This window comes from Rhipicephalus microplus, chromosome 4, assembly GCF_043290135.1.
Source record: "Rhipicephalus microplus isolate Deutch F79 chromosome 4, USDA_Rmic, whole genome shotgun sequence".
NCBI lineage: Eukaryota > Metazoa > Arthropoda > Arachnida > Ixodida > Ixodidae > Rhipicephalus > Rhipicephalus microplus.
Window position 1 is genome coordinate 69,411,069 of NC_134703.1, and position 14,384 is coordinate 69,425,452.

The 14,384-nt window shown below is 47.3% G+C and overlaps 1 protein-coding gene across 1 annotated transcript; it reads left to right on the plus strand.

The window, feature by feature from the left end:
• The first annotated feature begins 7,132 nt into the window (after positions 1–7,132).
• On the plus strand, positions 7,133–14,076 carry LOC119172720 (endothelin-converting enzyme 2-like). Its single transcript, XM_037423869.2, has 3 exons — positions 7,133–7,281; positions 9,204–9,503; positions 12,161–14,076. The coding sequence occupies exons 1-3, from the start codon at positions 7,174–7,176 to the stop codon at positions 14,060–14,062; spliced, it is 2,310 nt and encodes a 769-aa protein (XP_037279766.2). The 5' UTR covers positions 7,133–7,173; the 3' UTR covers positions 14,063–14,076.
• The last annotated feature ends 308 nt before the right edge of the window (positions 14,077–14,384 follow it).

The following is a 14,384-nucleotide window of genomic DNA, read 5'->3' on the forward strand; positions in this document are numbered from 1 at the left end:
AGAACATTTAGCATTAGGTGCAAGAGCACAAAAGAGGAGGAGGATATATGAAAGGTAGGAAAATGAACTAAACTGCGGTCATTTTGCGAACCTACACAAACGAAAGGGAGCAAGAAAGTAAAAAAAAAGTAAAATGATGATTCAGCGAAGCTTGCTCCTAAGACCCATAATGTATACGTCCAAGTCGCCGACTAATATAAAGGGCGGACAGGTGGATGATCGGACAAATGGAAGGGGGCACGGACAAACGGACAGATAGATACATGGACGAATAGACAGAGAGATTCCTAAATGAACGGATGGACGGAGAGATACGGTCTATTTTGAAACCGTATGTGGGCTGTGAAATCTCTGCGCATGGTATATGTAACACCTGTGTTTCGATCAGAAGGGAAGCTACGACAAGGACGTCGTCAACGGGCATCGTGTCAGCTTAATTAACGAACTTCGCTCCTACTAAAAGAGAAAGGAAAAGAGACACATTTCGAACACAAATACTGCAGAGCTTCACAAGCAGTCGCTCAGTGCCAGTGCCTTAATGTACAGCAGGAGCGCTCATGTGGCTTTTTGGGGTTGATGTACTGCGAGACAAGACACCCAAAATTTCTCCTTCAGTACAACGGCGGTATCATCAAGCCTTCTCGAGGGGCGCTGGAAAGTCCGGCCATTTTGTCCAAACTGGGGACTGTAATGACGCAAGATATGATGAATATTCTCTACATAACTGCAGTTATCTCACATAGATGAATAAGGACACGGGCTGCCCGAGCGAAAGGGCTTTCGCATGTAGCCAGTGTTCTGGCATGGGAAGTCAACAACCTCATTTATATATTTTTGATGCAAACCTAATGGTAAATGGACTATCGGAACCTTTGATAAGTAAAAAAATATCAATTGTACAACTCTTCGTTGTATTCACAATAGAGCAATCAATTGTAATATCGGTTGCATTAATACCGCTCATATTACCACTGATAATATTTATGCGATTATGACGATGACTTACGTGAAACATTTAAGTTAGCCTACTATCAGTGATAATGAGTAAAATTTAAATTCCGAGCGAAATTCAGACAAAACAGGAAATCATTCCCACTGCGAAAATTGGAGAACGTGTTCACAATCTATTTTACAACAAAAAGTACCCAGTTTCAGCTTCGAATGTTGAAACTTAGTTTTTTTATATTTGTGCGTAGAATACATATTTAATTGAAATCCTAGAATAAAAATATATTTGGAGAACCACCGTTCTACCACAAGAACTAAATTCCTTCCTATTCAAATGAACAGTTCAAGTGAATCATCCTAAGTTAGCCAGGAATTATCGTGAAGACTCAAGAGATACAGGCATGTCAACTTTCTTGTCCCATAACCTCCTGTCTCTGCTCCAACATATACCACGCACTCGTAGAACTGAGTATATGAGTATAACTGAGTATATGAGTATCTCACAGGAAAAGGTTGCTACGTTTTACTCGCTGGGCGTAACCTCCTTGGCTTTAGAAAGGTTTAGCGAGCGTTGGGCCGCAGTGCCATGAATACAGTGACCTAGTATATACCATGAACTCGAGGTGGTTAAAGGTGGGAGGTAGACCCGAAGCGCAAGCCGTAAGATAGTGTGCGTGTGCCACCTCTCGTTTAGTCCTTGGAATGTCCGCTGGATGGCGGTGCTTCTATATGGGGAATATAGAAGCACCGTGGTGATGTCGTGGTGATGTCGTGATGCGCGTGGCGGCTGCCGCGAACGGTTGTCTGTGGCGCGGGTCCCCGGTGCTCGGCACCGCGAGCTTCGCGCCGGGGTCCCGCGTGTAAAGTCAGGCGTTGGCGACGCCGCCTTGGGTATGTGCTAGTGTGTTGGGTGTGTTAGTGTGTGTTTATCATGTTATTGTGTGTTTAGTGTGTCCCTGCGTTATGTTGTTTGTATGGTAGCATGTTAATTAAAATTGATGTAACATTCGGCTGACGATATCGTCGTCTAAATTAGTTAATAAATGTATGTATGTGGTGTGCTTGGTACCGACCGTGTCCACTGTGTCCGTTCACTCCAAGAGCGTGGCGTGGCGATGTGCGCGTTCGCCTCGCCGAGACCCCACACTGGCTGCCCAACGTGGAGCTCTTGGAGTATCGGACGACAGTTTTTGCGGTTCGGTACAGGGATTTTGTTAGAGCCGGAGTAGAGTAGGCCTAGGGGGGACTTCTTTGCTAGCGTCGGTGGTGTGCTTTGTTGAGAAGCGAGGAGATTGGTTTTGTAACGTGTTTCAATTTGTCGGCAAGTTGACTTTCTATTTATTTTTTTTGCTCGCAAGTGTTGTTATTTTTTGTTGTTAGTTTTCAAAAACGTTGTTGAATTAGGACGAGATCCATGCGGTCCGCATCCTGGGGTGAGCAAGGCCTAGAGCACGTGGTTTGTAGGCCAGGCCCGAAGCGAGTGAGTACGGAAGCCTCGTGGGTGGTCCGATTTTCTGTGAATAGCTTCTTCTATCTCTTTGGGCTCAGGGAGCCGGGCGTCGTTGCTGACTTGTATTGCGGCTCGACGCCGAGGCGTCGTGACACCGCCCGGGGCGGTGGACGCCGATCGCTCGGTAAGCTGCTGTGTGCGGCGAGCGATAGGGCCACCTCACAGAGTGGACGTCTCCTCGCGGCTGCCTCTTCTGCGCCTAGGCTGGGTGCTGGGTGGATGCCGGTTGTTGCCGTGTGACTCATTAGGCCTAAGGCTCTACGCAGCCGCCTGTCGCACGTGGCACAACTAGGTGGATCGTGGCGTTGAGGTGTCGCGCTCCGCTTCCCTCACTTTTTTTTCTTGTGAGCACGAGTTAAGAAAAGTGATTTTTGTTTTATTTTGATGGGCGTCTCGGCTGCCACCGATGTATTAGCTAGCAGTACTGACCACCGTACCACGTGGCCGAAAAGCCTGAAGCTTCCTCCCCTGGGCCGCGCTCCTTTGTTTCTTTCGAGTTTTGTTTTTTGTTGATGTATTCAGCGGGAGGGATGTCATCCACGGCCGGCTGTCCTGCACATCGTCAGCGTCGTTGGCCAGGAATGCGGTCGTGAGGTCGGGCGATGGAGATGCCTGGGACCTGCGCAACTGCCTGCAGTCCGGCGCCCTCGCGAGTGCTGGTCGCAACTGGAAGACGTGTCGGCGGTAGCGACGGATCGTCGCGCCGACGGCAACGTTGCTGTTGCGGGGCCGGTACTGAGGTGAAGCCTAGCCGGACAGTGCAGCAGTGTCGACCAGCGGCGGTGTCGTGGTGCAAGGACATTATGGTCGTGCGATATCATTTTTTTTTGTTAAAGCTTGTGTAGCTAATTTTCGATTTCGGGATATGGTTTGATTTAAGGTTGGGGGAATGTGGGGGTGCTGACACCCCCCCTGTAAAGTTGTCTGCGCCGCATGGCGCACGTGTCTCGCCCCAAGGCTTTGTTTCGGTGGTGACCACCGCCGGGCGATAGATGGCGTTGTGTTCGCTTTGAGGGAGGCGGAGAGGATTTACTGGATGGCAGCTATGGAGAAAAAACCGGCTTTGAGTAACTACCGAAAGGGCAAAAATGAAATAAGGAGGGAGGCATTTTACGATAATTCAAGGGGAAGCGCTTTACTGTTTGAAGCGAGATCGGGTTGCCTTAGAACGCGTAGTTATAAAGCAAGATTCAGTAAAGAAGAAGAACAATGCACATGCTGCGGGAAAGATAAGGAAACGGCGGAACATGTTCTGATTGAATGTGGAGATATCCACCCAGGTGTACGTTTGGGCACGAACCTACAGGAAGCCTTGGGTTTTAGGGACAACAATGGAAAGCTGAACACACCCGCGATTGAAATAAGTAAGAGACGGTTAGAGTATTGGTGGCAGAAAATTAGAGAGAAAGGACAAAAATAAATATTGGAAAAATAAAATATGGACAGTGTGCCGTAAATGGCAGAGAACTTAAGCTGAAAATTTACCTTTTTTCCATTAAGATAGAATTTATCGAAGTAGAGGCATTAGGCCAACATAAAAGAAAAGGAAAAAAGATTTTTTTTTTTTTGTCGAGCCTGGTGGCATACTTGTCACCACCCCGTTATAAAGGGGACGCTCATAGCATCCATCCATCTATCCAATATATGATGAAAAGATGCGAGATAATGGTTGATTTGTGGGGTTTAACGTCCCAAAACCACCCTTTGATTATGAGAGACGCCGTAGTGGAGGGCTCCGGAAATTTTGACCACCTGGGGTTCTTTAACGTGCACCCAAATCTGAGTACACGGGCCTACAACATTTCCGCCTCCATCGGAAATGCAGCCGCCGCAGCCGGGGAATCGAACCCGCGACCTGCGGGTCAGCAGCCGAGTACCTTAGCCACTAGACCACCGCGGCGGGGCGAGATAATGGTACTTGGAGTGTTGAATAGATGGACGAATGGACACACAGACAGATGCATGGATGGACGCAGGGGCGGATGCCTGGACGAACGCAGGGACAAACACACGAACAGACGCACGCACGGACGGGCGGATTGATGCATGGACGGTTACACAGAGGGACGCATAGACGGACGGAAGCAAGAACGAATGGATGGACGAATGCTTCGCCCCACTCTCCATCATTCACTCCTTGGATATGCTGCCATGCTGCCATTTTTTTTTCTTTGTCATTGAGCAGACATTTTTGCTGAACGACATCACCAACCGCGCTCTGTACTCGTAAGAAACGAGCACACCTGACACAGTGACAGCTTCAAGTATGGGAACTTTTACACATGCACTGATCAAGCACACAAATGCGCTCGAACTACGCGTGCAGGAATACCTATTTAACGCACTTTACATCCACACAAACGTGATCACTGAATGGTTGCTTGCCAAACACTGAAGAATTTAGTCCAATTCATGGAATATTCCTAGTTTTAGCCACATGGCATAACGCGCAACGTCCAGATGGTGCCTACCTAAGCCCCGGTAATTTTTCCTTTGCTATGAACTGTGATGTTGTATAGTGGTTAGCGTACGCGACTGCTGGTCCAATGGTCACGAGTTCGAATCCTAGATATTTGTTGGGCATTTCTCTTTACTTCATATCTGAATTTAATGCTTGTGTATTGATTGTATATGTGGTAAGATGCATTCATCAAACTCGCTGATTGAACCATAAATTGTAATAAATTATTTGCTTTTTCTTCAAGAAGTGGCTCCACCTGATGAGACTAACTGTCCGTCTCTACGCAGTCACTTCCTCCCTTGAAGGGGTAACTTATACTCCTTGAAGTTTTGTCCCTCAAAACTACCGAGGACTAAACAGTTCATCCCCAGAAAGTTACTCCCTATATGACAAATCGTTCATCTTTTGGGGAGTAGTGGTTGTGGCAATGCAGTTACCCCTAAAAAGGATAAACCACGTACCCCTTTTCACCCTTTGTATAGATTAATATGTGGGGTTTAACGTCTTAAAACCACCATATGATTATTAGAGACGCCACAGTGGTTTTCACCCTTTGTGGCTTTGATTGTACGCAGACGTGGACGCGCTGGTGCTTGGAATGAGGGCTCTACACTGCAGTGATCCTAAAACGTTGAAGCAATGTGCCGGTGATACGATCAGATATTCGTGTTATCATAGAAGGTGATGCAGCGGATGCTCAATTTTACTTTGAGTGTATGCACAGATGTACTCTGCCAATCTTTATATAAAAAACACAAAAAGGTGGTTGCTTGTCCTGTGCTCTGCGTCAGATGTTTACGGCGCTATTCGTCGACAACTGAAGAAAGCTCATCCGCTTTCAGTCTCATTTAGTAAACAAAACAACGAGTTACGGCCGTTGTACATGCGCTACAAAACTAGGCTTCCTCTCCGATACCGATATCGCAACGGGTGGTGCACCCAAACGCTGACTTGCATTTCTTTATTTGCCTCTTGATGGTGCTTAGGCAGCCGCGCCAGAGTGCAGGCCACGCGCTCACACGTTCTCTTTCACATATTGTGATCGTTTACTTACCTCACAGGCTGTTCTAATCACCATCTGTACACAACTGTACTACTGCATATCACGCCCAAGGAAATTGGACAAAGTTGAACTAAGCACGAAGCCACGCTACCGCTGAAAGAACAAAACTGGACGATTCTAAAGAGTGATCGGGTTCCTTTTGGATCGTTCCTAGGCCTTGGATTTGTGATCGTGGTTGTTCCTAGGTTTCGTCAGAAATACTGAGCTGACACCTAGTGGACCATAAGTCTTTGCTAAGGTTTAGCTAGGTTATGCTATGTTGTATCCACGTTGATTTTCAGCAAAGAGAGAATAGAGTTAAACCAGAGTCAGCGACTTCTCGCAATCTCCAAACTCACAAGGCGAACTTGCGCAGAGACCACGCTTTTCAGCCTCCCGTACAGTCCCCGATACGACATAGATGTCCAATTGAGAAACTAAAATGTGAACTTCAATCCAGTAAACGCTTTTCTATTGAGTACGAGGACACCTATTCCACCTGTATTGACTACCTAGGCGTACATTAGGAAAAACTTTGTTTATGATTATAATATTTGTTTTAACTATGATGTTATGAATGCCATCCTGCTACGCTGTGCTGAGCTTGTTTGATCTTTAACACTTGACCGAAAAATAGTCTTTCCTGGCTATCGGGCTGGATAAATGTATTTGTGAGTTTCTGTACAGAATGATGAAGCCCTATACTTCTCGCTCAGAATGATGATGAAGCCCTATACTATCTCGCTCAGAAACCAAGCGTTAGTCTATTTCATATACCAACGTGCACGTCGGCGGTGGCGTAGGCCTTCAACAGATTCGGGGTGTTGTTGCAGCCACCGCTAACTTTCCCGCTCCCAAATTTTGGGTTGCCTCCTAATACACTTTTTAGTGAACCAGCGGCAAGTGTTGAGATTTACGCGATTTCAGTGGCACATACCCAATTTTTAGCCTGGATGTTGCCTTATTTTTGTTCAGTGAATATTTCGTCATCCGTTTATGAATCTTGATACATAGGTATTACTACAGCTTAAACAGCTCTACTTTTTAAACAGCATATGTACAGTGCACTCGGCAATTTCACCATCTCTAGTTTTCTACGTGAAGAAGACGACACCGGCACCAGCTGGCATGTGCGCGCGCTGTGAAGAAGTAAAGGGTGGCATTCCAACGAAATTTCCTAAGGCGCTTTCGTTTGTCTTTGTGCTCGACGACATGGAAGCGAAGGAAGCAAAGCAACACGGGGATGGCAAGCCCGAAGATGTCAAGCCCGGGGATGTCAAGCCCGAAGAAGTCAAGACTGAGAAAGAAGGCGCAGACAGCGTAAGTGGCGGTTGTTGTTTCAACGTGTTCAGCTTGATGTCTTGTTCTCCGCTTCAGATAACGAACACAACTTATACAACGCGTTTATTGTTTTTCGGGCTGCATGGACCTGCATCAACTACGCAAGCAGTTTCCTAACGTTCATATTTAATATTTTATGAGTTTATTGCAACTCGAAACGCTGCTTGCAGCAGGTACACTACTTTCCGTGAGCGTTTGCGTGCACTTCCGGTGCAAAGGCCATCGCTCCCAAGCTGAAACGTGCCTAATACATCAAAGCGCGATGCGATGAGCAGCGGCATGAGACGGGGCACAGTGAAACCAGAGCCATGGATATTTTCCTGCAGAAATGGCACGGCAAGCAGATTCTTCGCGGCACTTTTTGGGAAGTGGGGGTGGCACGAAAATTCATGCTTGTCGTAGGTCTGAACCAGATTCCATCGATTGTTGAGAAATCAGCGCGGTGGTGACGTGTATGCGCACGCTGTGATGTTCAACATTTGTTTGTGGCCGATATAATCAACGACTTGTTCAAAGTTGTAGTCTTCGGGCATGTTGTTTAAGGAAGCCTTATGGCAGATCCCACGCTGCATTAACCGAGCCTTAATTAAGTACGAGGAAGTTCCGCGAGAAGTACAAGGTAGCTTCTTAAAACGCGTCAACAGCAGACTTAAGGCTAAGGTTGACTTAAGTCACAAGGATAATTTTAGGATTGGTTTGTGAATACAAAGGTTAGAGAGCTAAGCATCCACCCTGACCTTGTGCGGACACCTATAGTTGCATGTTTCTTTCTTCAAGAAATGTCGCCTCTCCTTTAACAGCGGAGTTATGTAAGCTTTCCGTTCCGCAGTTCCACGCCGCCAGAAAACTATCGCGATTGTCCTCTAGTTGACATGGCGTCTCTCATCGCCTAGCACCTGATTACACTATAAAGGGTTATGCTCTTAAATATCTGGCCAAGATCACGATAATTATACCCTTGCTAATACATAGCAAAATAAAACAACGCTCCACTACGGTGTCTCTTATAATCACATGGTGGTTTTGGGACGTTAAACACCACATATCAATCAATCAATCAATAGACAACGGTAAATATGAATTGAAGTTCTAATCTTTGTTGCTAAAAAAGGGGCCAGTCAACAGGCTCCGACACTTTTTTTACACCCTCCAAACAAGCTCGCGCATCTTCCCTATATACGCCTGAGCAACTTCCTTCCACGCACAGTGGCGTCGAGTCGGCGATCGGCGAAGCTGACTTCATTACTGTTTGTTGAGACCTAGTTTAGAAAAATCGACAAACTGCGTGCTGCGTCGCGTCGCTGATCGCCAAGCTGACGTCACTGTACATTGAAGGAGGCTGGTTACGCTTAGAAACATGCGCGAGCTTGTTAAGGGAATGTAAAAAAAGTCGGAGCCTCAGAGAGAGAGAGAGAGAGAGAGAGATTAATTGTGGTTATAAGAGCGAAAAAGAAGAAAAAAGCGAGCCCCGTAACTGTCTGCATCAGCGTGCGACCCCTCAACAGTAGCTCATAAGGGATGGCGGTGAGTAGGGATTAACAGGATAGGATTAAAGGTATATATATAAAGAGAGATGCGCTAGGACAGCGAGCGATGACATAAGAGGGATAGGAGAGATAGGAAAGATGGAAACACGGTCACAGGAGTGTGAGGACAGGGCACTACTTGAGAGAGCTCTTGTCGGCGACAGGAGATGGCTTAGGGCTAATCGAGTTTTCCAGAGCTTCGCTGACGTCGGAGATCGCGAGGGCACAATCGGTCGGCACGGAATCCAGCGAGCGAGTCCTCGGAGCCTGTTGACTGGCCCTTTAATATATTATTCCATGTCATCCATAAGCTCCGCAGTCAGTCCAGCCTTGCACCACTATGGTACTAGCTGCCTACATTTCTTTTTCACCCAGGACGAGGTTGAGCTGCCCAGGGATGAGCTTCTCCTCTCGGCGAACGCCCTGGCCGTGCTCGTGTTCGAGGTGAGTGTGATTGCCATCGTGGTCGCGTACATCCTGATCACCGCGCCAGCGAGGTCACCTTTCTCGGAGCTCATCGAGCCCTGCCTCAACCTGAGCTGCTTCCAGCTTGACCAGGAGCTGTACACGTCCATGAACTTGTCGGTGGACCCTTGCTCAAACTTCTACGAGTACACATGCGGCCTGTGGGGCGAGCAGCACAAGGGATTCGCGAACCAGTTTGACCTGCTTGAGGTAAGACTTCGTCGACTTATTTATCACGTGACGTCGGCTCTTGAACCAGTATGTAGCGCATTACAACAAAGCTCTTTGTCCTCGTGTGCCGGTACTGTTGTGCTCTGTCCTGTTGTGTCGGTCTGCTCAGTCGTTTCTTCTTTGCCGTAATGTGCTATACCAGTTCAAGTACGACAAACCAACTCACGCAATCTTCAACACTTCTGAAGTTGTGCTCATCACGTGATGCGTAGGAGTAGGACCGATAAAAGCTGGACAGTAACCGCAACGGAACCTTATCAGGGGATAGAAAATGCAGTATATGGAGGCATAGAGTTAGATGAAGAAACAAAATTCAGAATTTCCCAATGATGAAACAAAATCTGCCCACCCAGGACGGGGTAATATCTAGATCATTCTGAGATGCCTTCACCCTGCAATGAACATATCCATAGGCAGAAAATGACGATGATGAAGATGATGGTGATGGTGGTTCGGGGCCCGCACCCAGAAAATAATAGCCGGATGCCGGAACTCAGCTGGTTAAGCACATTCACGAAACTGTGTGACCGATAAACAAAAGATATGAGTGTGTTGACATGGTTTAAATGGCCTGTCGGTGCTTTATTTGTCCTATAGGTTTCATCAGCAGGTCGTAGTTTATGGCAAGATCTTTCAGAATGCGCCAATAAATCCCCATAGCGTATGTAGCAAGCGAATCTTTATAGCGACGGAACTAATTTCTGCTCCATTATCTGCCATTTTGTTGTCAGCAGTCGCCATGATTGGAAACATTGATAACAATGCAAACAGCTGATCTGGCAGTATCTACGCAGTTAATTTGAAGGGCTTGAAGAAATATCGGTCAGGCTGTATTGACACCCGAGTGTTTTGGTAATAAGGGGTCAGCTAATGGTAAGACAGTACGGACCCTCCTATTTTTAGTTGTAAAGGATCAGCCCTTTATAGAGGGCAGTTAGTGCAGAACTTTCAGGTGTGTTTTGAATCACGCACACTAGAATAAAAAAGGTACATGGCTGATCCCTTTGTTGTTAAAATCGGCATAACCCGTAAGGGAAACGTGTCTTCACAAAGGCAGTTGAGCGTTGATTTTGCACTGTTTGGCCACAAGTTCCAAAGAGTCAATGATATAGCAATAATATTTCATGCCAAGGGATGAACGGCAAGCTGCTCGAGACTTGCAGCTCACTCTGTAAGCAGAAGGTCACGCTCAATAACAAGCGTAATGGCTCAACCTTTCCATTGTGCTGCTCTTACAGGAAGTAGCGCGCACGGAACGAGCACACAAGTACACGCAGGACGAGCGTGAACTGGTCATCGAAATAATGTTTAAGATATCATGTTTAACGATCTAAAATCGCGATACACTTATGAGAGACACTGTAGTGAACTGCACTGGAAATTGGGCAACCTCGACTTGTTTCACCTACACCTAAGTTGAAATTGGCGGGCGAGCGCAAACTGCTGCGTTTCCATGTCTGAGAAGCGCGCTCTTTGCAGCCGCTGTGGTGAATGAAGTGACGTTTTGGCTGACCGGATATTAAACGCCAGCACAAGACGTACAAACTGTCCCGATCACGAGATAAGCGCGCAATTTCGAACGCGCGGAGCGACGACCTTAAAGCACACCCTTCGTGGCATCTTGCTAGTCAAAAAGAGAACATGCTGAAGGCACTGAGCCGTGAGTGCCACAGCTGTAAAAGGTGCATATAAATACCTCATGAACTGAAATCAACAGCGCAAACACAAAACACCGCCAACAGAAAAAATAAATGACAAACTTTGCGCTGTTAATTTAGTTCGCACTGTTAATAATAACTCAGGAATGTTTACCAACTTGGCCCAAAGGAAGCTTTATAAATAACTCGGCTTTGGCATTACGAGGAACGTAAAATAGCTTCTAGAGTAAAATGAAACATGCGAGCTGTGGTCAAGCTACGAAAAAGCGAATGCCTGCCAGCACGCTCCTTCATAGAAATGGTTATGTATTCTCATACGGAAACGATAGGACTACCCTCTGGCTCATTTCTGCATAAAGATAACCACTTTTTCTGACGGAGCGCGCTGACATTCACTTTTGTGTAGTTTGGTAGCATCTCACGTGCGCATTTTCACTTTTGGAGCACCCGTACGGTTAGTGGCCAACTTGTTTCGTGCAGTGCGCAACGGAGCGAAAGTTAAAACTCCTGCTGACCGAAGTTTTTTTCATATTTTTTGCATTCAGCTAGATTTTATTTTGCAGTTATATATGTACCGGCATTATGTCAGTAGAGCCATGATGGATCCTGACATAAAACACTTTGATGTTAAAAACAGACGGCAAATAAGGTGACCCTAATTCGGGAACAATATGTCATATTCAAGCACTTGTGACTTCAGATTCTAGGTTCACATTCACAATCACTTTCCCTGTTACTTCGTCTGCCACTGGTAAATTATGACCGCCAATCATATGACCTGTAAATATGCACAGCGGACGTATTTAGCATTTAATTTTACTTTTCTCTTAGATTACAACGAATGATCATTTCAACCGATTCGTGCTGCAGTGGAAATATAAAAGCAACATATATCTTGTCTGCACGCCTTGAAGCGTCCAGAGAAGATATGTGTCATCCCACATTTTGATTTGCGTATTGTATCTTTACGTTTCGCAGGCGAAGGTATCCAACTTCGTCAAGTATCGTATTATGAAAGAAGAAGCGAGGCTCGCAGCCGGTGGCCCCTTTTATGGAAGTGACCGAACTGCTGCCGACTACCTGTCGTGCGTGGACGTCTACAGGAAACAGGGTGACATGTCATCCATGATTAAGGAGCTCGTGTTTTCAAAGCTTGCTGCAGATTTCGCGGACAAAAAAAAACTTGTACCCTCGACAGCGCAGGAAACTCTCCGACTGCTGGCCCACCTATCCCTCGATTGGAACTTAGGAATTCTGCCAGACTTTATGATCACGCGGTTCCCCGACCACGCGGAGCAGCAACAGCAAACGGAGAATAAGGTGATCATGCATCTTGATTACAGCAATACGGTCCCACTGTGGAAAATGCAGAAGAAAAAATTTTTTGCGCCGGAAACCCTCACACAGTGCTTCCGAGATTTCTGGGGCTTGATTTCAACCAGCGACGTAGATGAACACAAACTAGGGCTACTTTTAATGATGGACGTTCGTGTTACCACGACGTGGAGCCTCGCGGTCTCTTCTGTGAAGAAGCCGAAGAATATTCATGTGAAAGAGATACCGTCTTCAAAGTTAAAAGCTGAGGAGTGGCTGTCGGCGATTAACAAGCGTCTTCCCCAAGACGCGCAACTCACGGATGATAGTGACCTATATGTAAGTGACATAGGACTGTTCGCCCACGCCGAAGAGTTGTTAGAGGCAGGCGAAGCGGAGGACATGGAAACATTATACACCCTCATAAAGTTTCATGTCGCGCGACTCCTCGCGCCTTTCACTTCCTACAAGTTGTTGCAATCCGCCTTGGGAAATCCGCCGAATGACACGGCTGCCTCACAGATTGTTACGAAACAGTGCGTCACTGCCATTGACCAGCTGTTCCCGTACGCATGGCCAGTACTTCTCTTCGGTGAAAACATCACGATAGAAAAGTTGGCTAACGCAAAACAAATGTACGACGGCCTGATGGACGCGACGAATACGGCTCTGTCTTGGCTCTCGGACGAAGATCAGAAGGCCTCCAAAGCGAGGCTGGACTCGCTGGTTCCCATCATTGGTTGGCCCGACAATCTCCACGACCCGAACGAGCTGTCTATGCTGTGCCCTCCCAGCAAGGATAAATACACCGCCTTCATCGGATGCTACCTGGCTTCCCTCGAAGCGTTCAACGACAAGCGCAAGGCCGAGCTAGCCTCCGGTCAGGTCAGTCCACCGCCTGCAAATGACAGCGCTGGTCTGCGGGCTTTCGAAGTGACCGCCGTGTACACTCCGTGGCGTGGCACTTTGTACATTCCGCCTGCCATTTTGTTCGAGCCGTTCTACATCGAGGCGAGCTTGGCGTTCACGTGGGGCGCCCTGGGGCACGTCTTGACGCACGAACTGTGGCACGCTGTGTTCGGTGACTTCACGCTGGGCGTGTCCCTTGCGACCGACGTTGTCGTGAGTGCGACACGCTATAAGAAGCACGAGTGCTTCTCCAAGGTCGTGGAGGAGGCCGGGGGCACAGCCAACACAGCGGAGTACTCGGCACCCGAAGGCTTTGCGGACATCGCCGGGCTTCAGACTGCCCAGTCTTCATTCGCCAACAGCATCGGGGCCACCAAGAACGGTGCAAACGGCACTGCGGGGTTTACCCCTGAACAGCTGTTTTACATCGGCTCCTGCTTCAAGTGGTGCGCCGACAACGGCGACGCTCATCCCCTAAGTTCCGAGCTCAACACTAAGCCTCACGTGCGCTGTAACGCAGCCATTATGATGGTCGCTGGCTTCGATGAGGCGTTCGGCTGTTCGGTCGACAGTCCTATGATGAAAATGCGCAAGGCTAAGCGCTTTTGCAATGAATCCGATTCAGGAAATCACGTCTCCACTCAAACCATAAAGTGATGCGACTTTCGCAAGCGTTTGAAGCTCGTTTTTTTCGTCTGTGTGATTCTTTTTCAAGCAGCTTTGCCGCCTCTGTTTGTGTATAGGTCATAAATACAGAGATTGTCAGCGGAAGAGATGAGAATTTAAGAACACGTGCTGCCACTGGATTCAAAAATTTGAGACGTGGGTTTGTCTTCTTGGGTGCTGTAACCTTGAAGACAAGTCCGCTAGGTATACAATGGCTCCAGTGACACCCCGCGTTCTAGAATTTTTATCTCTTCTTGCTTCCATCTTTTCCTATGAAGAATAGGAGTGCCTTAAGCATAGAATGCACTTATCA